The 25,880-nt window shown below is 42.0% G+C and overlaps 1 protein-coding gene across 1 annotated transcript; it reads left to right on the top strand.

The window, feature by feature from the left end:
• The first annotated feature begins 702 nt into the window (after positions 1-702).
• Positions 703-18,110, top strand: si:dkeyp-87e7.4 (uncharacterized protein LOC557283 homolog). The gene is made up of 2 exons (XM_034685817.1): positions 703-1,026; positions 14,486-18,110. Exon 2 carries the CDS (start codon positions 14,496-14,498, stop codon positions 15,570-15,572), a length of 1,077 nt encoding a protein of 358 aa, XP_034541708.1. The 5' UTR covers positions 703-1,026; positions 14,486-14,495; the 3' UTR covers positions 15,573-18,110.
• The last annotated feature ends 7,770 nt before the right edge of the window (positions 18,111-25,880 follow it).

Raw genomic sequence — 25,880 nt, 5'->3', positions numbered from 1 at the left:
CTGCATGTCTTCCCCCTCTCTCTGCTCCCCACCCTTTCTGTTTCTCTTCAGCTGTCCTAGCAATAAAGGCAACCCCCCCCCAAATACAACTTAAAGGAAAAAAGATGGTGATTGGTATTTTATTCTCTTTTTTTTTAAGTTATATTTTTGGGCTTCTTTGCCTTTATACAATAGGACAGCTGAAGAGAGCCAGGAAATGCGGGGAGGGAGTGGGGGAAGACATGCAGGAAATGGTCACGGCTGGGAAGCGAGCCGGCGACATCTGCGACGAGGACTGTGGCCCCGGTATTTTATTCTTAATACAATTTTATTTTTTTTAACAATTTTATCTGCAGTTACAACACATCGATTAGCATTTGGATTAATAAAATTCTTTATCTCAGTTAAATTTGGTTCTGTTGAATAAATTGATTTTAGTACATCCTTAAATATAACATCAGATAAAATGTTTAAAGGAGCATTTTCCACTCAGGTTGACAAACATTTGCTTCCCTAATTCTTATTATTTATATTTCTAACGAATTCCCCATTATGCTTTGCTCATTTTTGTAATTTCTGCCTTTTGATACTTGGAAATAATATTTCGTTCTGAATTATCTTTATATTACCGTCTTCTGTGTAGCTTGCCTTGTTTACTATTAGGTCAGACCTCAAACACAAAAATAGGCACAAGCCCCGCCCCGAAATGACGTCACGGGACACTTGAACGGGCTGAACTCTTTAGATTAGAAACAGTTTCCGGATTATCATGTTTTAAACTTCTTTATCACTCTGTATAACTTTCTATGAATGATATTTGACATGTAAATGATGAGTTAAAGGTGAGAGTATTATCGGTCACTTCCACCCGTTCCCCACCCCCACCCCTCGGCGGGGTGAGCAGAGCCCGCCCCCCCTGCTCTCTCCCCGGCAGCCTCCTCCTCTCCTCTCCGGTCTGTCATCCACTCCGCTGTTGTTGCAGCCATTTTACCGTGGAGCGTCGGCAACAGCGGCGACCGGAGGATGCCGAACCAGCCGCGTTGAAAGGTAATTTCTCCCTCTGGTTGCTTTCTCTCATTCGGTAACCCTTCCGGTACCGACCCAGCAGATTAGTCTGATGATCGGTGTCGGGCTGAAGGCCAGGCCGATCCCCGGGCTGAGGGAGCCTGTGAGCCGCTCAGACAGAGGAAAGATTACTGGGAGAGTGTTTGGCCACCAATGCTCTCCTCTGGCACTTCACAAGTCTGGTTTAAAAATGGCGACGTTTCCAAACAAACCAGTGAAAGTGTAAATGAGCTTCAATGCAGGGAGAGCATGTGTGTATATTTGATTATAGTTTAAGGGTGCAGACTATAAGTGGGACCAGAATCCAGCGCATTCAGTGCGAACGTAAGGGGGCGCTAGTGAGCTGAAACATCGTACGTTTGCGCACGTTTTTTTTAGCTTCAGCTTTATTGGTCGGATTGTTCCTTAGCCGCTCTAATCTGTTCAAATGAATGAAGGAAGAGTGTTTTAAGGTTTCTTTGTTCTGATCAGTGAGGTGATTTGGCTGTTTTAAGCGTGTTGTTTATCAGCTAGCTAGTTAGAACCAGTCTGCCTGACCTCTCAAACATAAACTGTACAAAATATGAACATAGTATCCGTGACGTCACCCATCTGTTTTGAGGCCAATCGTTGGCGGGAGCCATATTGCCGCTGTCCAGCGATTGTGAAGTAAGGAGGCGGAGTTTGAGCCTCCTAGCCAACAACTACAGTGTTCCCGCAGTCAGCTGTGCCTCTCATTGGAAAACTCGTAATCTCAATATCTTTGAAATTGCAACGTTAGAAATAAATTCACCCCGTACAGTGTGTGCCGATCAAGAACTGAGCTATCCAGACTACACTCGTTTTTGTACCAGGCTTGATTGTGACTAACTAGCTAGCTGCTACTTTGCCTCGGCTTGATTGTGACTAACTAGCTATTTGCTACTTTGTCTCGGCTTGATTGTGACTAACTAGCTAGTTGCTAGTTTTCCGAGGCTTGATTGTCATAAGCTAGCAAGGGGCTGGTCAGTCCCAGATTAATTGTGACAAGCGAACTAGTGGCCATCATACTAGCCATGTTCCAATTCAGTGGCTGGAACCTGAAGGATGCGTTTGCTGTTGCCTGTGTGCAACGCTGTCGCTAAGGCCAAACTGAAATTAGCTGTTCCCACCATTACGCTTACGACACAACTGTTACCTAGCAACCGGTAGCTAGTTGGCTAACTAGCTAACATAGCTAACATCACAACACTTAACTTATTATTAAAAGATAATTCAAAGTTACAAGGCCCCATTCTTTTTTTGACACTTGCGTCCCTTGCCAGTCCATTACATTAAAACCAGATTCTTTCGCTTAAAAACGTGTACCCGTGCCTTGTGAGAGTCCGCCAGGTCAATTTGTTCGGATTAATGTGCATTGAATCTCAGGCTATGTTGGGCCACAAAGAACACACCGGAGGCATTCTTTGTGGCCTGTTAAAAAAAGAAAGATGCCTTTGTAGTAGCATTTGCAGAAGCTTCAAATGAACCAGTGTGGCACAATTGACTTTAAATGTGTCCTCTGAATGACTCCTGAATTGGTTTACAGCTATTGATTAGAACTTGCTAGCTAGTAACAGTCGCACACTGATTGTGGCAAGCTGGTATCTAATAACTGACAGACTGTTGCGAAAATAATAGATTACTTATTTTTCATAGTTTTATGTGGGATGTGCACCTTTAGTTAACTAGTTGTTTGAACTTATCATTAATATTTAAGGCCTGAAATGCGGGTCATATGTTGTGTCTAAGCTTAGCCAAGGCAGCAGCTGGTTCATGGCTGTCATAATGGAATAATGCTTTACTACCCAGAGGCAAACAAGCACAGAGGACAGGTGGTGTCTTTGAGTTTGGCGTGGTTTGGCAGCAATTTGATCTAGAAAACAGAGATAAAGTTCAGTATGTTGGCTGTGTCTAGTTAAACTGGCATATAACCACTGTGAAGGTCACTGATGTAGTCGTATAGAGGTTATGTAATGTTGTGTAGCTGTTTGTATAGTGTACTGTTTGTCCTTCACAGAGGTGCTGGCTCTGTCTTACTCTGGTACAGCTTATTGGCTGAACTCTGTCCCTGTCAAAATAAACAAGTAAAATCAAATAAAGCACTTCACCGTGGCTAGTGATGGCGAGATGAAGCTTCTTGAAGCATTGAGGCTTTCCATCCAATTGGTTCACTCATGGGCCGAAGCTTCATGGTGCTCCATTTGCTCTACTGCGCCATCAAGTGGACAAAAATGTAAAATAAGATCAGTGATTATAATGACACCATCCCTTTGGTTTGTGAAGCTTTGAATTGAATAAGTTAAAGATGTTTGTGACGCCAACACATAAATAATGAACTTCTTAATATGGTGTCTGTCTTTACGATACAATGGCCGGGTCAAAAGGGAAAGTGGAAACAAATTGGGGATAAGGTTGTGACTGTGCGCTGCCCCTTATATTTCAAATCGCGCACCAACCCGCAAAACTGGTTCCTGAATCAGTCACGTGGTACAGGCGGCTCGCGAGGCTTCGAACGTCATTGTTTTCAGCCCCTCCCCTCAATGAAGCAAGCCTCAATACGCGCTTCGCGGAAACGCCCCCTCAACTACTCGACACACGCTTCGAAGCTTCGGCACATCTCTAACATCCCTAACCGTGGCCATGTGTTACCTGCACAGGCATGTGGACATAAACTAGCAAGGAGGACCAACTGCTGATGGTGCTAACTCTGCTACTGTTAGTCACACCCTGTAAACCAATCTGTCAGCTCTGGAACATCCTTTGCTTTTTTTGTTTATGGGGAGGTTAAAAGTAACTTTTTACTTTTACACAGGACAGGCTTTTTTAGACTGTAAAATAATGTATAATGAAACTTTGAAACATACAGGCCAACTGTAAACAGTGACAAATGCAGCTTCCAATCAAGAATGGATAGTGTCAAATGGTATTTCTTCCAATCTGCACTGTTGATGTTATTTTGACTCAATAAGGTAACATGTCGCTAGGTGAATAGCTGGTTAACGATAAGAAGTAGCACTAGAGCACCATCGAACAAGCTTAGCTAAAATGAGCAGTAGTTGGTGGACAAAAGCTCTGTTGGTGAAAGAGTGTTGAGCTAAGCACAGATGTGTACCATGAGAACACATTATTAAGCATTTGCCAGTTTTACTTAACTGTACTTAAAATGGTTGAAAAGTATAGCCTAAGCTTAATGCATGTTGTTGCGTGTTTCCGCCAGTTTAACAAGAAGTGAATGGATGAATGATTTCAGTCATAAGCTGTCCAAATTCAGGGTTAGGAGCCTTCAAAGGATAGTCATAGCCAGTACAGACAACAATGGCCAAACGGAAATGAGACGACAGGTCTTTAGAGTTTGTGCCCACAGGTGCCATTTCCACAATCCTTGTTTTGTACTGTTGGTGCATATTTTCCATCTTATATGTTGCTTCTTGATCAACAACCAATCAGAATCAAGAAGGGGCGGAGCTTCCAATATCAGATTTGTCAATAGCAATGCACTGCCAGCACTAAAAAGGCCTTATGGACCTGACCAATAACACTTGTGTCACCTGCTGCTGCACCTGCCTCTGTGCGACAGGTAGCTAGCTGGCTAACTTCCTAACATAGCTAGTGTTCAGTAACTTAACCGCCATCACTCATTTCAAAGTTACTAACATGTTTCAAGGTGTCTTTCTCTTTATGCTACATTGCCTCCTATTCCACTGTGTTGAAACCACACTGATATTGAACAGTGGATTACATGTCCGCGTAAGAGTTCACTACATCCGATAAATGCCTTTCATTGCCGATCACAAAAAACCATCACCTGTAGCTCATACTTGGCAGCCTGCAGCCTGAAGAGGACCTGTGTGTAGTGTGCCCCCTCCCCCTTTCCTTCTCACTGCGCAGGCGCGCAGCTGCAAACTACAACAAACATGTCTGCCGTGTGGAACTTTTATACAGTCTGTGAGAGTTTAAAGTTTGCATCCTGCAACACATGCAATGAAAAAATACCTCACGGAGGAAGCACGTTAACAAGCTTCAACACAACGGATTTAATAAGACATTTAAAGAACAAACACTTGGCGGAGTATGGTGAGTTTTTGAGGCTCACGGCAGTGAATGAAAAGAAGACAGCTGAGCGTGACAGTCAGAAGGCTAAGCAAATAACCCGAAAAATAATTGAATCCATCAGGCTAGATGAGCCTTTCTCAGTGGTGGAAGACACTGGGTTCCGCCGACTGCTCTCTCACTCGGAGCCCCGCTACGTGCTACCGGGACATAAATATTTCATAGACGTAGCGCTGCCAGAGCTCCACCAGACAGTGTATTCTCACATCGAACGTCTCCCTAAAGAAGGAGTCTCATTCTCTGTAAGTTTCACGAGTTTCAAACATGGCATATTCTGAAGGACAAACTTGTGAGATATATTGTCCTTTATTTATTTGACTTTCTGCACTATTTAGCCTGTTGAGAGCCTTAATGTTTCCAATCTGTTAAAGATTGTGTTACTGGTAGCAGGTACATTTAAAGGTGGCATATCACGCTTTTTTCATCAATATATATTGGTCTAAGAGGTCCCCAAAGCATGTCTTTAAAGTTTATGCTCAAAAAAACACTTTGAAATCAGATTTTGGCATGCCTGAAAACCCCTCTTCTTCAGTCCTCCTCAGAACACTCTGTTTTCTCTCTGACCACGCCCCCTCCGGAAGTGGATGTGCCTCGGCTCTCCAGCATTTTGATCTAATGTTTACATGTTGGCTGAATATACACGGCTGCTCAGAGATCGCGTTACTTCAACCCTCTGAATCTGATCCAGAATCTGATCCTGACGGAGAGGCGCCTGTAGCAGGACCTTTCTGAATGATTCGTCATAGATTTAGTGTTTCTTGTTGTTTTATTTATCAGTATGTCGATGTGTGTCTTGGTACATAGCTACGAACATGTAGCTATGTGGCTATGCTAACTAGCGCTAGCACTTATCCATGATAAATAAAAATCATCCACTAGATCTTCAAATCTGCAGACGTGGGGAGTCAAACCGACCTCTGCCAGAAAGGCAGCAGGACCTTTTATGAAGGCTTGGTCACAGATTTAGTGTTTCTTGTTGTTTTATTTGTCAGTATGTCGACGTGTGTCTTGGTACACAGCTACAGCTACAGCTATGAACATGTAGCTATGTGGCTATGCTAACTAGCGCTAGCACTTATCCATGACAAATAAAAATCATCCACTAGATCTTCAAATCTGCAGACGTGGGGAGTAAAACCGACCTCTGCCAGAAAGGCAGCGGGACCTTTTCTGAAGGATTGGTCACAGATTCTGTGTTTCTTGTTGTTTTATTTGTCAGTATGTAGACGTGTGTCTTGGTACACAGCTACAGCTACGACATGTAGCTATGTAGCTATGCTAACTAGCGCTAGCACTTATCCATGATAATTAAAAATCATCCACTAGATCTTCAAATCTGCAGACGTGGGGAGTAAAACCGACCTTTGTGTTTATTAAGACAGCCTACAACTAGCATGCCTCCCTCCTAAGCTCCTTGTTACCACACACTTGTGCAGGTAAGGAAAAACGGGGGAGGGATTCAGTATTATTTTATACAGTCTATGGGCTGAACAAGCTCCGAGCTCTGACTCCGTGACAGACCGGATATTGTTGTTACGTAACAAAAACACGGAAGTCTGAAACGGCTCGTTTCACACACATTTACAGAAAGGTTTAGAAATCAAAACAGGGGCAGAATGGATTTTTTTCATTCTTGGGGTGTTTGTAGACATGCCAGGGACACATATTTCAGGTAGAGAACCATTAAAAAGTCCATTTTGCATGATATGTCACCTTTAAGTGTTTTTCAGTTGTCCTTTTGACTGAATAGTTGCTGCATTGTTCCTGCAATGTTTTTGTATTTTTTCTCTTGAAGAAGTAAGAAAAAACATGATTTTTTTTTCTAAATTAAGGTGATTTTATGGTTCCTTTTTCCCTAGATCATGTAGCACTCACCATAACTAAATTGAAAAACTTACAGAAAGTCCATGTGATCGGTATCGGTGATCGGCAGTGATCGGCACTCATGGCTGATCGGTATAGGAATCGGCAGCATAAAACCTGATCGGAGCATCCCTAGTTCTTTCTGCCTTTCATGTTATCAGACAATGCTGGGTTTGAACAGCTGGGTTAGTAAATGCATGACATGAGTACTGTAATGTGTTTTCTCAATCTGTGTTGTATAGCTGGTCTTGTGCTTTGTGTTTAATGTGCATTTTGATACCCTGATGAGAATCAAATTACAAGCTGTCGTGCAGCCTTAATTTTACCAACACGACTGTGACAGGAATTAAATTTAGCTCTACCATTACTAGGAAAATAGAATTTGTAATATTACATTGGTTGACAGCCTATGTTTACCAATTAGCGGGGCTACCATTTCTACCCTGGACAGCTGAAGAAATAATTGTGTAGGTTAGCACAGTTGGCTAACAGTTAGGGGCCTTTTTGTGCCAATCTGTCCCTCAATTCTGGTAAATTATATTTCAGTTTGAATTACAAGAAAATATGTTACCTCTAAATATCCCTGTTGGGAACAGCTCTACAAAAAGTGAAACAAATGTATGCTGTATGTGAAATCAAGTTGTGTGCAAGCTAACAACAGCTGGTGTTTATGCATCGGGAAGGCAATTTTATATGGATTTCAGAAAAAGAATATGCTTCAATGGACAAAGTATACCCTTGCTGGCCACCCTGGTATTGTCCATGTGTGGGAAACGTTAGCGGTGCATGCTCAACTGTAAAGTCGTAACCCAGAGACTCTTTGAATTGTCCCTTATGTGTAAATATATTTTCACTCTCTTGCAATGTACCTTTACATCCTTAAGAGCTACTATCCAGAAAAGCCGACCTTCCTGTCCTTCTCACTGCCACTTACCTGTGATGTAAACCTACAACTTATACCCAAATCAATGAAGTGAGTGCCATCAGTTGATATGTTGGGGTGTGAAAAAGGGTTGCTGGTTGGCTTTTTGACCAGCATACATTTCTGATGGCAAACAGTTGGTGACCATTGCTACCACAGAATGATGGGGCACCATTTTTGACAATGGAAAGGGATGATTGGATACATTACGTTATTATCGCAATGCCTTGCTTCCACTTGTGTATGTATGGAGGCGAGTCAGCTAGAAATCCATTCATTCCTATGGCAATCTCTGTAATATCAAATGTACCTGAAAAACTTCCTCTCTCTTCCTCACTTAAGTCAACAGCATATGCCACCATAAAAGCACTTCATTGACGGAGGTTTGAAGGTAGTGGCACAGCACTGTTGGGCGTGTGACTTCTGTCCAACCAGTCTACTGTTAAACGTGACAATAGGCAAAGGTCAGGGCTCCTATTAGTGAAGGTCATCTTTGTTGCATCTTTTAACTGTGCTTGTGTTCACATCAGGGATGTGCAAGTTTAGTCGACTAAACGATTAAAAGTCAGCACCCTAATGGCTGTACCATTGTTGGCCAGAGTGTCTGCGCCGCCCTGCAACACTAAAGGCTTGGAGGCAGTGGGATTTCTATTTTAGTCAGATGACCTTTTTTCCACTCTTGCTACGTTTTCTGCTCATTTTTGCACCGTGAACTACGGCAACTCCGAGAGTATTATGTTGAGTTGGAGCTGATGTTGCTGTTGATAATACAGAACTTACAACAGAGAGAGAACGGCGGAGATATCTAAGGAGAAGGAACTTGCAGACGATTTAGATGATTTAAGCGATTTATGGCGATTTCCGAACTGGTGGAAACGCAGAAAATATGATGCTTCCCAGCAGAACTATCACAGGGCTTACAGTGCGTAGTGTACAGTGTAGTTACATTTCGGAGGAGGTGCATGTCAGACTATGCGTGTAGGTTTCTGCTTCGGAACTGGGCTACGTGTACCTAAGACGCAAAAGAATAAACCAAGCTTAGGCTGCATCACAGCCAGCCACTAGTTGTTGGGGCTATAACTCTTAGTAATGATTATAGATAATGCTATAACGCTCTACTACAAGATACGAACCAGCACAAATAACAGTAAGCAGCTCAGAGCATGGCACGTTTTGGTGGTATTTTAATCTAGTAAATGGTAATAAAGGTGTAAGCAGCCTGTGTCTGATTAAACTGACATAACCACTCAACTGGAGCAATGTGTAACCAGCCCAAGCATGTTGACTGAAGGCTGGTTACCATAAAGCTTTCTGGAGTCCCTGAGCTCCCTTGTCTCGTAGGTTTCTCTGGATCTCTGCCGTAAACGGCCTGCTGCTGTGGACATGGCAGACTCAAGCTGCTACAACTACTACTATCCGTCTCACCTCTATCATCTCTCTCTCTCCCTTCATCTCCCTCTATCCCTCTCTCCAACACAGTCTCAGCAGATGTGTGTCTAACATGAGTCTGGTCCTGCTGGAGGTTTCTGCCTGTTAAAGGAAGTTTGTCCTTGCCACTATAACTTGCTAAATGCTGCAAAGTGCTCTGCTCATGGTGGAATAAGATGAGATCTGACTGAGTCCTGTCTGTAAGATGGGACTGGATCTGAGCCCGTCTTGATGTTGGGTCTTTGTTAATAATAAAAATATAGAGTATGGTCTAGACCTGCTCTGATTAGAAAGCGTCTGAGGATAACATTTGTGGGGATTTGGCGCTTTATAAATAAAAATAGATTGATTCGTTGGTGGTGCTAGCTCTGCTAATGTTAGCCATACTTTGCAAACCAAATGTGGTGGCGAGCTGTACCATGCTTTCAACCAAGCTGCAGAATCTCTTGTATTCAACGGGTTGCAGGGTTTCTTTCCCAGAGCAATGAATCCAAGAACCGTCTCTGTTATTTCAAACCATCACTGAGAAGTTCTTCGTTGGTTTAATGTGATTAGGACTGGATTGGTCCTTTGTCGCCAATTCCCAGTCTGGCTGAGTCTCTGTTTGACCAAGATCCAGTGTCAGGATTCAATTGGTGACTCATCAAACCAATTCATTACTACACACAAATGTATGAATGTTGGCTTCCAACAGTGGCATGAATGGACTTGGCTTGGATCATGTCACTTTGAGTTCCTGCCTTGACATTCAAAATGCAGAAATCCCTCCGTCAGTGGTCCGACCAATCAAGGTGCAGCTCTTACCTTAATCTGATTTACTGTTTTGTGTCCACTAAGCTGCAGCTGAAGGCAGCACCTGCATTTCCCCTTCAAAGGCCGTCTGCGACATCATGAGCCTGTCCAGTGGCCCACTTCAGACTTCTACCTGCTGAGCTCACACATCGGCTTAACCTGAATCCTCAGACATTTCACAATGTGGCTGGCTGGAAATCGTGCGTCTGCGTTCACATACATCCAGACAATGAGGGGACATTTCCAGGAGTGCAATATGCAAAAGGAGCCATTGAGAGAGTGCTGCTGAAATTGTGTCCTGAAAGATTAGTGTTGATGAATGAATGTGTAGTTGGTATTAAGCCTAGATGATGATTTCTATGTCCTGTTACCAATCAATCCAGGCATTTTATCATGAAGCAGTTAATCAAAACACCTCCCTCACACACACCTGCACTAGCCTTCAACGTCCAACCCATCCCCCCTCGGCTCATCCCTTTATCACACTCTGCCAAGTGAGAAACTCCCTTCAAGCCTCATGCAGTTATGGTGAATCATGACAAGTTGGCTGCTTGAAGTTACACCTCTCTTTGTCTTGATTTTACAATCTTTAACTTTCTTACCGTCACTTCTTTCTCCTGTCTTTATTCTTCCTTTTCATTTAGCTCTTCTATTTTTCTGTCCTCAGTTCATTTCACTTCCCATTCATCTCTTTCCTCCCCACTTCCCCTTGTCTTCCCCGGTTTTTATTCTTCTTTTTCATTTTGGTCTTGCAATGAAAAATATCTTGCAGCTAAAATGACTCTGAATGGGTTTTGGCCTTTGTTAAAGGGAAGAAATCAGGGATATCAAGAACAGTTTATGCAACTTCGAAAAATGAAGAATTTCCTCAAAATTTGGTTCTCTGTATTAGGGATGGGCATTTCAAGGCAAAATACTATTCGATAATCTCTGGCATCTATTGAGTGATTTTTCATTACTAAAAAATGTTAAGTTGAGACAACAGATGCAGGTGTAGACAGTAAACATAAACACTCCATGGGACACCTGTCCTGTTAAAGGTGTGTTTGTGTGGCCGTCGTGTTAACCAGCACCAGGACGAGTTGCTGCTGGTAGTAGGGATGGGACATGACTTTCAAATATCAAATATTCATTCACTTATTAAAAATCAAAGAGTTGCAAATATTTTCTCATTTCAAGTACGATTTTTTCATCATTTTCACCCATGCCTGGTTGTAATACAGTATTCCTGCCAGTGGGTGGCTATAGAGCGTCTTAATCGGCTATTTGCTTACCGCATTAAGTAACAGGAGAAGAAGTATGCTAACTGCATTAAATAGCAAAAGAAGAAGAAAACATTAGCGACAGTCGCTGGAAATACTTGTGTAGTAGTGTGAGATTCAATTATCGACACCGACGTAAAGGTCGAGACAAACGCTGACAGAGCCTGCTACTCTATAGCCACCGTCTGGCGGGAATACGGTATTACATTCAGGCACCTGTGAAAATGATGGAAAATTTTACGTTTAAAATGAAATAACATTCACATTAACTCTTCGATTTTTAATAAATTAACAAATATTTAAGCATTCGAAAATCATGCCCTATCCCTACTTGGAATATTGATCTCATAGCCTTTTTTCATGTAACCTTTTCAGTTTCCAATCAGTAACCATAGCTTCTTTTGACATTACACTCAGAGTGGGAAGCTCAAATACTTCTTAATGTATTGCAAATCTTAAGTTGCATAAGCCTTGATTTTCTGACAAGTTGCAATCAATTCCCAGCTCTCCAATCAATGAACAGCCACATGGACATTAGATGCTGAAAACCTGGAGAGAGCGGTTGAGCCAAACTATATTTGGCAGCCCATTGGCTACATCAGAATACAGCCAAAGTTAGCACTCAACCTCCTCCTAGTTTACGATTATGTTAAAAAGTCACGGACACATGGGAAAGGACACATTTGTAGAAGCAAAACAATTAATTTATAGATAACTCCTTTAAGACTACTGATGTTGTTCTTGTTGTCTGCTTTTACATTAAGTTAGCTAGCCAACAACGCAAGAATTCAATGTTAAAGTACTACATGGATAGACGGTGATGTTACGGTTTAAGGAGTAGCCCCTGTTAACTGAACATATATGTTGTTTTTGTAGCTCATTATCAATCAGGGAGCTGTAAATTGACCACTTTTTGTCAGAATAACAAAGTTTATTTGACTTACAAGCTGTTACACAGTAGTAAGACTGGATGACGATATTTAAGCTTCCCTCTCCGACTGTGGCGTCACAAGAAGATGGCCACCGTGGGAATAAGGTCTATTCCGCGACTGATCCTGTGCTGCATTTAAAATTGTATTATCAAACAATGATACAAAACATAATTCCCAGCTTCAACCATAGACTTAATAAAAAGTAGACATAGTCTTGGTGACGTCACCCATCTGTTTCTGAAGCTCTGTTTTGAAGCTTCAGCCGAGTTAGTGTGAGGTAAAGAAGCAGGCCTATTGCCTTGTCATTAACAGCTAAAGGGTGCCTGCCTGTCAGTCAAGTTAGCTATGCCCTTATTTGGGCAAAACTCGTAAGTTTAATATCTTCAAAAATAACGAGTTATAAAAATTATTCATCTTCATTCATATTCATTATTCATATGTGTGCCGATAGATAAATGAGCTATTCAGACCTAAACTGTCTTTTGAACCAGTCTGTAAACATGTTTATTTCTGCTGTACAGATCGTCTTCTTTGAATGGGTTTGTATGTGGGCTCTGGTGTTATTGCAGCAAGCCTCGAGTGGACGCTCAATGAACTGCAGTTTATTAGCACTTTAGCATGGGCTTCGTATTTTAAGAGTGGAGGTTGCTGCTTGGTCTCGACCTCACATTGATACTGGTTTTTGATTAATACTGGTATTGGATCAGATCAGGTTGGATCGTTATTGGTTGATACCAAAGCCGAGGTATTGGTAGTTTTATTGGGACTAAAAAAGCTGGGCTGGTGCATCCCTATCAATAAACCCTGAGTTGAACACAGCTCTATACATTGTAGGATCTGACATGTCGTCTTCTTAAGAATGTAACCAAACGGGTATAAAGGTGACCTACCTTGACATGCAGTGAAGTTATATGTGAGCTAGAATGAGAAGAGCCTAGAGCACAGTCAAGACCTAACCACATGAAGAGGAATAAATGACTAAATATTGCTTATTGATTATCTCTTTATCACTTTGGTCTGCTAGCAAACAGTAAAAATGTGCCCAATAGCTGCTTTGGGATTTGATGCAATAATTAAAGGGTAGAAACCAAAGAACTTAGCAATGCAACTGAAAATGCAAAACTGTTGTTCAGCACGGATATGTGATGGATGGATCAAACTACAGAGGGTTTATTTAAGCTATGTATGGTCTGGTTTAGATTGTGTCTCCTTGTCCAAAGAACTGTCCATGTTTGCCATTCATCATAGAAAACACAATTTCAAACATTTATTCCTTCTGTGCTCTTTCAAATTATTAACTGTTCCCTTATTTGAACTGCAAAAAAAGGCTGGATATTTAGCATTTTGCACTCCCTGATCAATTTATTGTTTGTCCTATGGAGGGATCCCAGGGCTTTGTTTCTGTGGTCCCAAAGGTCCTTGTTGCCATGGAAGCTAATAGGGCTCGTTAAGACGGGGGAATAAAGGTGTAGAACTAACGCTGAACTGAGGGATGGTCGCACACCGTAGCTGCTGCTCATTGGCTCCATGTAACGAGCCAGCTGGGGTCATTCCTGTCAGCAGATGTGCAGGGTTACTGTTACTATGAGGTGTTTGATTACACCGCTGCTGACGGTTAACAAGCTTTTCCCCTGGGCATTAAGCACCTATTAAAAAATCTCCAGTCTGTGTGTTCACAGCTGCAGCAGTTCAAGTTCATGTCAACATTTTATATTTATCTGACCCTCATCAGTAATATCATGGGATAAGTTCAGCTGCAAAACAAGCTTCACAAAATAACATCAGTTTTCCTGACATAAGTCGCCCTTGCCACCATCGTCACTCTGCAGACATTGTCCTCTGATGTCACCCTCAGTGTGTGAGGCTAAAAGACTTTTATCAGAAGTAAAGTATTTGTCTTTCAGGTCATACAAACAAAGAACTGAAAGATTTTGATTCCAGCGCTGCTTGATTGATCTGTCATTTGAAGGGTGGTAGAATCCCAAATTGGCGTCAGACCATAAGTTACAAGATACAACAACAGTGGATCATTGAATAATGATAATGATCACTTGGTTATATTGGTGTAACTTCCCTGTGTTGTTCTCTCCTGTGATACTATTAAACAAAGGCTTTCTGTATTTTCCCTGCAGGACATGAAACATGGCTGACACGGTGGGAGGTCCCGTGGTTGGCCGGCCACTTGCTTTCGCCAATGAGGAACGGCGGGCAGTTCACTCCTGGAACCGGATCTCATCAGCGGGGCAGAATGTCCTCCTGGATGCTCTGAAGATCCTCAGCCCGATGACCCGAGACCTCTCGAGCAGCGAGGAGTTGGTCACCTTCCTGCAGGAGCTGAGAGACGAGGGCCACACGCCCATGGTGCTGCGCAGCAAGGATGTGTACCAGTACCGCTCCTGCACCAACCAACCCTTGACCCTAGACAAGCTGAAGCCACCCAGCAGGAACGTCAGACCCAACGCCAAGAGGAGAGCAAGAAAGCCCCTGACCAAGAAGAGGGACGTGCATCCATCCTGGAACATTTCTGGGAGGAACAAACCCAGAATTCACGGTGTCCGTCCTCCAGAGCTGCTGGTGGACCATAGAGCCATGATCTGCAGCAGGACGCCGAGTTGGACTTTAGAGGCATCACAGGCCCTTGAGGTGCAGCCATGCCTCAGACTGACCAATATTGAAGGCTCGTCTGGCTTCCATACTGCCAGACTTCAGATTCACACTTCCTGGAACTCATCCTCTGAGCTGCACTCTGTTGCCTTTTCGCAGCAGCAGCACCCTCCAACACTTTCAGGAATACCTTTGCAGCCTTCACAGAACGGTGGTGGGGCACCCACCAAAGCTGTGGCCTTGTTCAGCCAGAAGAGCCTGTCCTGTCCCATCCGATTGGACGGGGCACTCATTGGTGATTCTGCACCGGTCTTATACGCCAATGGTAGGGCATTCCCAGAGACTCACACAGAGCTGACCAGTAATGGTTGGAGGAGTAACGGCCTCCATCGGGATGGCCGCAGCTCTAAGACACTGAACAGTCCAACCCGGCAGAGGAACGGCTGGAAGGACAAGAAAAGTTTTAGATGGAAAGTCATCAAAGTTGATGACTCTCGCTCTGTTGCTGACGCCCGCAGAAAAGCGCAGAAGATTCTACAGGTTGACTTGTCTCCGGTGATCCAAATCCAACCTCTTCAGCATGTGCTGAGAAACTTCAGATACCAGAATAAATGATGATTCCCCTGACACTCTCTCACATCATTTCCTCGAGCAGGTGTTAGTGTTTTACATCCATCGGCCTCAACCTGGCTGAGCGGCAGTGTTCATGACAGTCTTTCATCATGTTTTTTTTGTGATCTCTGCTGAGTGTTGGGGGTAGAGACGTTAGAGTCTGTCTGGAAGTTCTGGTTTCTGATGGGGGCACTCGGGTTTAGAAGGCATTCAAAGTGAGGTGATGCGTTTCCCAGCAGGCTGGGAGATGACTGGTGCATTTTCACTTCCTAAGTTAGTTTCAACCAACCATCATGCTGCTTTGAGTTGTCGTGCTGCTTGCCAGTGTTGCCGATGAATTCCTGGATGCAGCATCTACTGTGACTGTTAAACCAATATCATTTTTCTGCCCTTTCGCCGGGCACTGGGAAAGGCTAACGGCTGTTAAAGAGTATTTATAACCCATTTGCATTACAGCACCATTATGTTTTTGTACTTCATACGTGTAGCGCTTTAAACAGTGCTGTTACTCTGGTATCTTTTTTTCCTCCGGGAACAAGTCGGACAAATAAAGGTAAAAACCAAGATGAACTGGTAGGCGAACAGCTCTCACAGACTTCAGGCGAACAGACATGGTGGTTGGTTGGTTGCAGTGAAACGACTACACTAAACAAAAAGAGTGAAAGAGAAGGTGTTCAGTTTGTCTTCCTGTTCTTTTTATTTCTGTGTTTTCAGTGATAATCTGGAGGCTCTAGCAGTGAGTTCAGCAGGGAATCTGACCCATGACACATTCAGAGAGACATCAATATTTTTCAGATCTGTTTGAATGACAGCTCTTCACTAAGTGTTCCTTTTGGTTCGGTTCATCCACACATGGAGACTATCAAAAGTATTTTTGACTGCTGGGAAGTTTTCATGTCTTACTGTGACAAACCATGAATAAAAGAAAACAAGCGTAGAAAACCGAGACTACGGAAGACAGCTCGGGCCTTGTTGAAGGTAAATGTGGGAAAGATTATGAATTCTGAGAAATAAGTATCCTGACTATTTATACCCAGTCCTTGTCTTTATTTAAACTGATCAAACATTTGAGTTATAGGCTCATTGTTTGAGTTACAACTCTTCCCCTGAAGTTCTTCCTTCTCTTCTATAAAGTGGCCCTGGTTATTCGTTAAAGAAGATGAAAAGATGAATGTGCACTGGCGCTAGGAAATGATCAGCTGCTGGTTTAGTGCTGCTCAAGATTTACTTTCGTCCAATACATTTCTGTTACTCGCAGACTGAGCGCTGTCAGATGGAGTCCGGATTTATGACTTTTGTTTGGCTAACTTTGAAATTTGTTGACCTCAGCTGCAGACCGTTAAGTTAAATTTGAAACTGCACCATTTGAAAGTTTAATTTCCATCACTCATCTGCGCTCTATTCTTTTGATCTGGTGGCTAAAGAAACCTTTGAGTTCTTTGATTTAGTTGATCGTTTTGGCCCACCTGTAAACTTAAAAAAAAGCACTTTGAGATTGTGACTGTGCTTCACCGTAGCTTCCTACGACAGAGAGTCGTGATTATTCTTACTTCCTGCAGCACATCAAAGGAATTTGAAATTAAGTATAATTTGGTTTGACTTTCCTTGAACCCACAGGTGCTAACTTTGCAACAAGGATGCTAAATCAATTAACTGGCAAAGGAATGTAGACGTGGCGCTCTTTTTCTCGTTCAGATTAGAGAGTTTTCAGAGGTACTGATAGCATTGCTGCCCCCTGCAGGTTTGGAGGAGTGTGTCAAACCGCCTTGAGTGCTTTCCAAAGGTTTCTACTGTGAAGAACCATGTGAATCCATTTTCATTCAATCATCTGTGGAAAAACTCCAGTGTGTTCCCCTTAAAGTTTAATTTGGGATGTTTGGGCGAAACCATATCAGACTAAGCAAAGGGCGATGTGAGTGCTTTAGTTTCTGTCAGATCATGGAGGCAGTTCTTGAAAATCTAGTCCTTATTTCTAGCCTCATTTGAGGTTCTACTGATCTTCAGTCCAAATATTTTATATCTCTGGGAGATGCCAATAAGAGGACCTTTGTTTACATTTCACTACTTCAAATAAACCTTAATTCCAGTAAAAGATAAAGTTTGTTTTAAATCCATAAAAACAAACAAATTGAATTTGAAAGATGGATTTTCAAGCTTCTGTTCCATGTTTGACCGTTTTGGATTATGTTTCAGGCAACTTGATAACCAGAATAACACAGAATTGAAATTCAAATCTCTGCTTTCTGATCCAAGGTCCACAAGCTATGAATTTTCTGTTCCCTGTTTACACTGAGACCACATCAGTGTTTGGTTGTCTGCTTTGCAGGTTTCCATGTCTCTGTTCTTTTGAAGATTAAGATCTTGAAGAGCCCTCCCTCCCGTCTGATCCGTCTATATGCAGTCATGTCCATGCCCATCGACAACTCCCCTTTTCTAGGTCTTCTTTTTGTTAGTTTTGTTTGTGCAACACTTGTATATTATTGTATTTCCTACATGATCTTTGAAAACTTTTTTGTTCAATAAAACTGATACGAAAAGAAATGTTTTTCTCAACCGTAACATTTTCATCATGTGTATTTGAAACAATTAAATTCAATCTGAATCTATTTTTCAGACCTTTGATGTCCAAAGTTTAGTGAGCAAACATCCTCTCTTGTTGTTCTAAACTACTTTTTCAAGAATGTTTGTCACCAAAATGTAAATAATGCACCATACTGGGCCCAATATGATTTTAACAACCTTGTGTATGTATTAACTTTTAAAAGTTAATACATACAAAATTTTAATGTCAACACAATACAAATTTGGTTAAGATTCCCCCACAATACGAAGCCTCTGGAGCTTTAAGAAAATCGAAGCAAAATTGATATCAAACTTTTGCTACTTTTGGAAGACTACAGACAAAGGTGAGTAAGAAAAAATAATTGTATTACATTCAATGTGCCGTTCACATGGGAAGACACAATATCAAAACAGGTCAGTATTACACATTTCTTATTGGGTTGATGAATGTCTTTCAAAGGCTAGTTCCTTGCATAAATATGGGGTTTTGTATTTGGATCAGCTGTTTACATCACTTAAAGCTGCTGTTAGTAGTAATGGTATAAAAAAATACTTTTTTTTCCTGCTGGGTTCGGAGAAAAGGTCTTAATACCAATCGGTACTCATCTGTAAGTGAAGTAATTTGAGATTATGGTGAAATCTCTGTGTTTTCCAATGCCTTTGTATCAAGCAATGTTATTATTCCCCTCGTTCCCGTTATCACGGACCAATCATAGATACTTCCCAACCCTCTGGCCTGATTGGTCGAATGGCAGCCCCACTACGTCGCCCTGATTGGCTGGGAAGCCACTACTTCCTCATAGAACGCGCACAACAATCTTTTGTGGGCGGGGTTACGACAGCAGAGAGGGGAGGGTAGTGTTGACACCATAGACTGTATAAAATATGGAGGTAGTATCCGTGATGTCACCCATCTGTTCCTGAGCGCTGTTTTGAAGCCAATTGACGGCAGCAGCCATATTGGAAATGCGGAACTCAACCAGGCAGAGTGTGACGTAAAGGGGCGGAGTTTGAGCCTCCGTGCCAACAGCTATGTGTTCCCTTCCAGGAGTCAAGTCAGTCATGTCCTTATTTGGGCACAAACTCGTAATCTTAATATCTTCTGAACCGTTGCATTAGAGGGGACATATCACGCTTTTTTCATCAATATATATTGGTCTAAGAGGTCCCCAAAACATGTCTTTAAAGTTTATGCTCAAAAAAACACTTTGAAATCAGATTTTGGCATGCCTGAAAAGTCCTCTTCTTCATTCCTCATCAGAACACTCTGTTTTCCCTCTGACCACGCCCCCTCCGGAAGTGGATGTGCCTCGGCTCTCCAGCACGTTGATCTAATGTTTACATGTTGGCTGAATATACACGGCTGCTCAGAGATCACGTTACTTCAACCCTCTGAATCTGATCCTGACGGAGAGGCGCCTGTAGCAGGACCTTTCTGAAGGATTGGTCATAGATTTAGTGTTTCTTGTTGTTTTATTTATCAGTATGTAGACGTGTGTCTTGGTACACAGCTACGAACATGTAGCTATGTGGCTATGCTAACTAGCGCTAGCACTTATCCATGATAAATAAAAATCATCCACTAGATCTTCAAATCTGCAGACGTGGGGAGTAAAACCGACCTCTGCCAGAAAGGCAGCAGGACCTTTTATGAAGGATTGGTCACAGATTTAGTGTTTCTTGTTGTTTTATTTGTCAGTATGTCGACGTGTGTCTTGGTACACAGCTACAGCTACAGCTATGAACATATAGCTATGTGGCTATGCTAACTAGCGCTAGCACTTATCCATGACGAATAAAAATCATCCACTATATCTTCAAATCTGCAGACGTGGGGAGTAAAACCGACCTTTGTGTTTATTAAGACAGCCTACAACTAGCATGTTTCCCTCCTAAGCTCCTTGTTAGCACACATTTGTGCAGGTAATGAAAAACGGGGGAGGGATTCAGTATTATTTTATACAGTCTATGGGCTGAACAAGCTCCGAGCTCTGACTCCGTGACAGACTGGATATTGTTGTTACGTAACAAAAACACGGAAGTCTGAAACGGCTCGTTTCACACACATTTACAGAAAGGTGTAGAAATCAAAACAGGGGCAGAATGGATTTTTTTCATTCTCGGGGGGTTTGTAGACATGCCAGGGACACATATTTCAGGTAAAGAACCATTAAAAAGTCAATTTTGCATGATATGTCACCTTTAAAAAAATAACACTTCCGCATGGGCTTCATAGTTTGAGACCAGAGGTTGCCGCTTGGTTGACATACGAAATCTCTGTCAGAACTGATGTTTATATCACGACTACCAACAGCAGCTTTAATACTGAGTGGGCCAAATATTGAACTAAACTTAATATTTTACTGTATTGTGTCATAAGTGTATCATTGAAATGGTGCTCTAAGAATTTCACAAAACAAACGGGATCTTCCAAACATAAACTTGTCATATAATGTCATATTAGGTACACAAAGTTAGCCCTCACGTGTTGAAATGTAGTTTCCAGTGAGCTTTTAAATCCCTGAACACAACATCCTGTGACAATAATGCTAACTGCTCTTAAAATAGAAGAAGATGAAAGATAGACTGGATGAAGAAGATCGAAAATATAAATTTTTTAACTGCTGAGAGTAGACGCCATCTTTCTCTATGGCCGCCATTTTGGAGTGAGTTTCCTGTCAGTTAAGTTCAAAGAATCATGATCGCCAGACTCCTTTTCGTCCGCTATACCCAAAAACCAGTAAGGAACACGACGTGGGAACGTCATATTTATCTGGTGGAAAGTGTTTAAAAACATGTTATGCTTATAAGTGTGTTAAATTTGATGAATAGTCTGCAGAAGTTGGCTAACTGGCAGCAAACGGTCTGCAGCAGTGGAGAGAAGAGATGAGGTTAAAGACAGTTGGACATTTTTACAGCCTGGATTTTTCACCGCTTTGCCTCCGTGAAGCAAGAGAAGAACGACCATCTTCATAATGTGAGTTTTAATTCATTGTGCAAATAAAAATTTACTTTTTACATGTTACTCCGTGCGAGAGAGGAAAGTAGCCTACAGTGCTTTCCTCTATATATCTGAGAGGGTCTGTGCAAACTATTAAGGTTATGAAATATGGTGCTTTATTGTAATTTAACTGGTACTTTTACAAATATTCAAAATATATTGATAAAATTAAAGAAAAAAAAAACCAACTTAAATTTAATTCATATGTTACATACGCATGTTATGGTTCCAGCTACTTTAATACAAGGATTTAATTCATCATTGTTACATCATTTTAATTTGTTTTAACCATAGGTTGTATAAATAATGGACGTAGTTTCCGTGACATCACCCATCTGTTTCTGAAACGCTATTTTGAAGCCGATCAACCTAACTTCGTCGGGGCTAGTGTAAGGTGAAGAGGCGGGCCTTTAGCCTTTTCGCTAATAGCTGCAGGGTGCCCACCTGTCAGTCAAGTCCTTATTTTGGCAAAATTCGTAAGTTTACTATCTTAGAAAATACCGAGTTCACCCTGTAACAGTGTGTGCCAAGAGAGAAATTATCTATTTAGACCTAAACAGTTTTTTTAACCAGGCTGTAAACATGTTTATTTCTGCTGTAAAGATCGTCTTCTTTGAATGGGTTCCCGATCTTTCTGAATCCAGTCTCAAGTGGACGCTCAACGAACTGCAGTTTTTAGCACTTCCGCATGGGCTTCATGTTTTAAGACTGAAGGTTGCCCCTTGATTAAAACTGGTCAGTTCATATCCTTTAAACATAAAATAACAGAATCACAGACTTTTAATGGAAACCCTTCATATCTGGCTCTGTTAACTCAAGCAACCAGATATAATTCACCTGCTACAACACTGAACTCTCTGTTGACTTTGTGACTCATGTTTCTTTGGCTGAAAACAGGTCTTACTGGTGTCATCTGTCTTCAGGAATGTTTGTTTGTTTGTTACGGTTTTCTCACAACAGACCAACTCGGTGTGAGCTTCACAATTTACCGGGTATCGCAAAACAGACTGAAACTATTTACACAATATAAAAAATCTTTACATTTCCCACATAGATGCCGCTTCAAATGCTGGATGCTCATTTTGAAACATTGTGCATAAAAATAAATATCTACAAATTGTTGAAACAAGCGACTGAGGCTCATCTGAAAAGAACTAAAGTCTGATTATATTCCTAAGTCTTAACCAGGCTACCATTGGTCAGGAGCACAAGTTCCTCTGTGTTCTTGTAGTGGAGTAGTTTTGGTTTACCATCAAGAATTTGGCAGAGACATCTGCCGCACCCTCTCTGTTTGATGCATGATAGGCCATGGTGAAATCAAGGAGGAGATGGCCTTCCACAGACAGTAAACGTTAAAGACACCCATACATTGTGTCATTTTTCTCAAGGTTTAAAGATGAAATCACGTGTGTATTTTTGGTATTCTTATCTAAAGATACTACATCTTTGTTTCTGTTGAGAAGGACAAAGTGCCTTCTTTGTTACAGACCACAGGTTGTTGCAGGCTGGGGCCAGAGCTAGAATTTATGGCTGTTCTGGTCTTTGTCTCAAACTCCCTTCTTCCCTCTTATCTCAATTCAACCTTGACTGTTCTCCCCTACATAACTTAAAACAGGCTGTCGTCTCATCCATGTCCCAGGTAGGTATATGTAGAGTCAATCAATCAATCAGTCTTTATTTATATAGCGCCAAATCACAGCAAATGTTCTCCTCAGACTCTTTCCAAACAGAGCAGGTCTAGACCATACTCTGTTCTATTATTAACAAAGAACCAGCATCAAGACAAGATCAGATCCAGTCCCATCTTACAGACAGAACTCAGTCTGATCTCATCTCTCAATCTCTTAATTCACCATGAGCAGAGCACTTTGCATCATTTAGCAAGTTACAGTGGCAAGGACAAACTTCCTTTTAACAGGCAGAAACCTCCAGCAGGACCAGACTCATGTTAGACACACATCTGCTGAGACCGTGTTGGAGAGAGGGATAGAGGGAGATGAAGAAAGAGGATGAATTCAGGTGAATTGAAAGAATTGTTTAAAGCTAGAGGACCAAACAAACCGTAAAGGTGCTTTATGAAGAGAGCATCTTTTGGAATTTGAAAGACGAGTAACATATGATCTGTGGACGTCATCGCTCAGTTTATCCCAGGTGAAGGACACATCAGGTAATAAAAATCCAAACTCAGAGAAGTTCAAGTGAAGGGTTGAGTCTGTCTCTGGTTTCAGCAACAAATGGAGCTCAACACTCGTGTGCCTGTCGCCACTTTAACCTTTAGGCTTAGAGTTAATTAATTCCCCAAGGTGTCACACCCCGTCTTTTCTATTATATCACCTGAGCTGTGATGCCAAACAAGACATTAGAAAACTAACACTCACCAGAAAGACAAATAAGAAAGTCACCAAAGGATATTTTCACTTTCAGTCCAAATATGCAGCTGTAGGATGATGCTCCCAGAGCTGAACTCGAGGAAGACGAGCCCCATTTAAATGCTTCTCTTTGCATTTCTGTCCGACCTGTAAAGAAAATAGCTGATGTTTTTTTTTTTATACGAGGCAACAAAGACAAAGTTGGTGTGTTGTTCTGTGTCTGCTGGTGTTGTAGCCCAATTGTGTTAATTTAAATGTTCAAAGTTTGTTTTGTCCATTTTGTGGATAACTGCTTGATTGTCTGATATGACTGCCATTCGTTTTAGGGTTGATTTTAGCAGCTTATCTCAGCTGACTGGAAATAAATATGGACAACGTATCTTCATCATCCAAATTACCCCTGCATTGGGTGCTGACATATCCAATCACTGCATTGGTGATTGATTTGGTGACATGACTTCTGCAAAAGAGATCTAGCTGGTGGAGCTGTGGGACTGATCACACCTCGTCCGCTAACCCTAACTCTAGGGTTTAACCATCACACCCTGGTTCCTCAGTTGGACATCTCAAGGGAGTTTCTGGAAATATGACCCACCAACTGTTCCACCAAGGTAGAAGCTTACCTCTCTGCCACGAGGGAATAAATGCTTTGAGAATTCGGCTAAAGCCTGAAAAAGAAAACACCCATCAATCCGATCCAACACTTCATGAATAACTGAGTGATTTTCAGCCCATCCAAGGACTTGAGCCCAGAAATGACCATTCAAGCATGTGGTTTAAAGTGATCCTCAGATTTTTATCAATCACTCAATCTTTATTTATAAAGCGCCAAATCACAACAAACTTTATCTGAGGACTCTTTCGTAACAGAGAAGGTCTAGACCATACTCTGTTCTATTATTAACAAAGACCCAACATCAAGACAGGATAAGATCCAGTCCCATCTTACAGACAGGACTCAGTCTGATCTCATCTTAATCCACCATGAGCAGAGCACTTTGCAGCATTTAGCAAGTTACAGTGGCAAGGACAAACTTCCTTTAAGGCAGAAACCTCCAGCAGGACCAGACTCATGTTAGACACACATCTGCTGAGACCATGTTGGAAAGAGGGACAGAGGGAGATGAAGAAAGAGAGAGATGATAGTGGTGAGATAGATAGTAGTAGTTGTAGCTGTTGCCTCTGGAGTCTGGAACATTCACAGCAGAAGGATCTGTGGGTTCAGATAAGGGATACTAGTCTATGTCTTCAAAATGATGCTTTGGAAGATTATACAAATACGATTACAGTGTCAGCAAATTATGAGAAGAGAAGTACTTTTTTAATTTTGTTTTATTATTTTTCAGCTAGTTTGCACAACACTGGAGCCATGTTTACATCATTCATCTTTATTTTGAAAAATATCTGATTTTCAAGATTTGATTTAGTAAAGTTTGCATGAGGTCGCTTTGGCTGGGAGTAATCTTGACCTGCAGTGTTGCTTGTAACAAATACACATATGTTTAGACTTAAATACCCAACAGGATACCAAACCTTGACATACATGCTAAAATTTACCAACAGTACTCGAGGTAAAGAGATTCAGCCATCCTTGCAGCAAAGTATGAAGTCTGAGTAATGCAACAACATTGCAAGAAGTGTTCCTGCGTCATGCTCTAGCATTCATCATTAAGAACGAGTCCTTCTCTCCTGCTGGATGCTCTACCCGGGCGACTCTCTGTGTTTTTAACCAAACGTTGTACGAGATGCAGTAGACAACATGTCAACCACTCAGACCTGATCCTCCAGAGATTATTCTACGCCATTAAGCTACGTTTGAGATCTCAAATTAAAAGGAAGGAAAAGTCGATTACATTTGATCCAAAATTCCCCAAAGTAAAACTTAACTGAGCTACTGAGACCCGAGTAATGAACTCGAAGCACAAAAATTCATAACCTTGTTTTGGAAATTTCCAAAAATAACTGCCCATTCACAGCTGAGTATGTTAATGACATGCCAAATGCACACAAGCCTCAGTCTTCAGGCTCACCAGGACTAACAAAAGAGATCTACTCTTTGTGTGATCGGGCCGTTAGATTTGAGCCCTTTGGTCTCCCCTCAAAGAAACCTGCCGACACATCGAGCTCCAGATTCTGGTCTCTTAAAACCCGACCAAGACTCTTGTTCAGACCAAAAGTGGGAAGTGAACCAACACCAGCAGTTTTAAATTTGTTCTGCAATGGCGGGAAACACCCACCCAGCCTGCAGCAGTGGAGGAGGTCAGGGTCTTTGGTCTTTGGTCCCCCCCCCCCCCCCCCCCCCCCGCGCCTTCTCCCCCCACAGCGTCGCTTCTCAGGCAAAACCATTTCCAAGCTGCTCTGCTCTGCCGTGCAGCTCTT

The sequence above is a fragment of the Notolabrus celidotus genome, chromosome 1 (genome assembly GCF_009762535.1).
Source record: "Notolabrus celidotus isolate fNotCel1 chromosome 1, fNotCel1.pri, whole genome shotgun sequence".
In the NCBI taxonomy this organism is placed as follows: Eukaryota; Metazoa; Chordata; class Actinopteri; order Labriformes; family Labridae; genus Notolabrus; species Notolabrus celidotus.
This window is presented reverse-complemented; position numbering and strand designations above follow the sequence as displayed.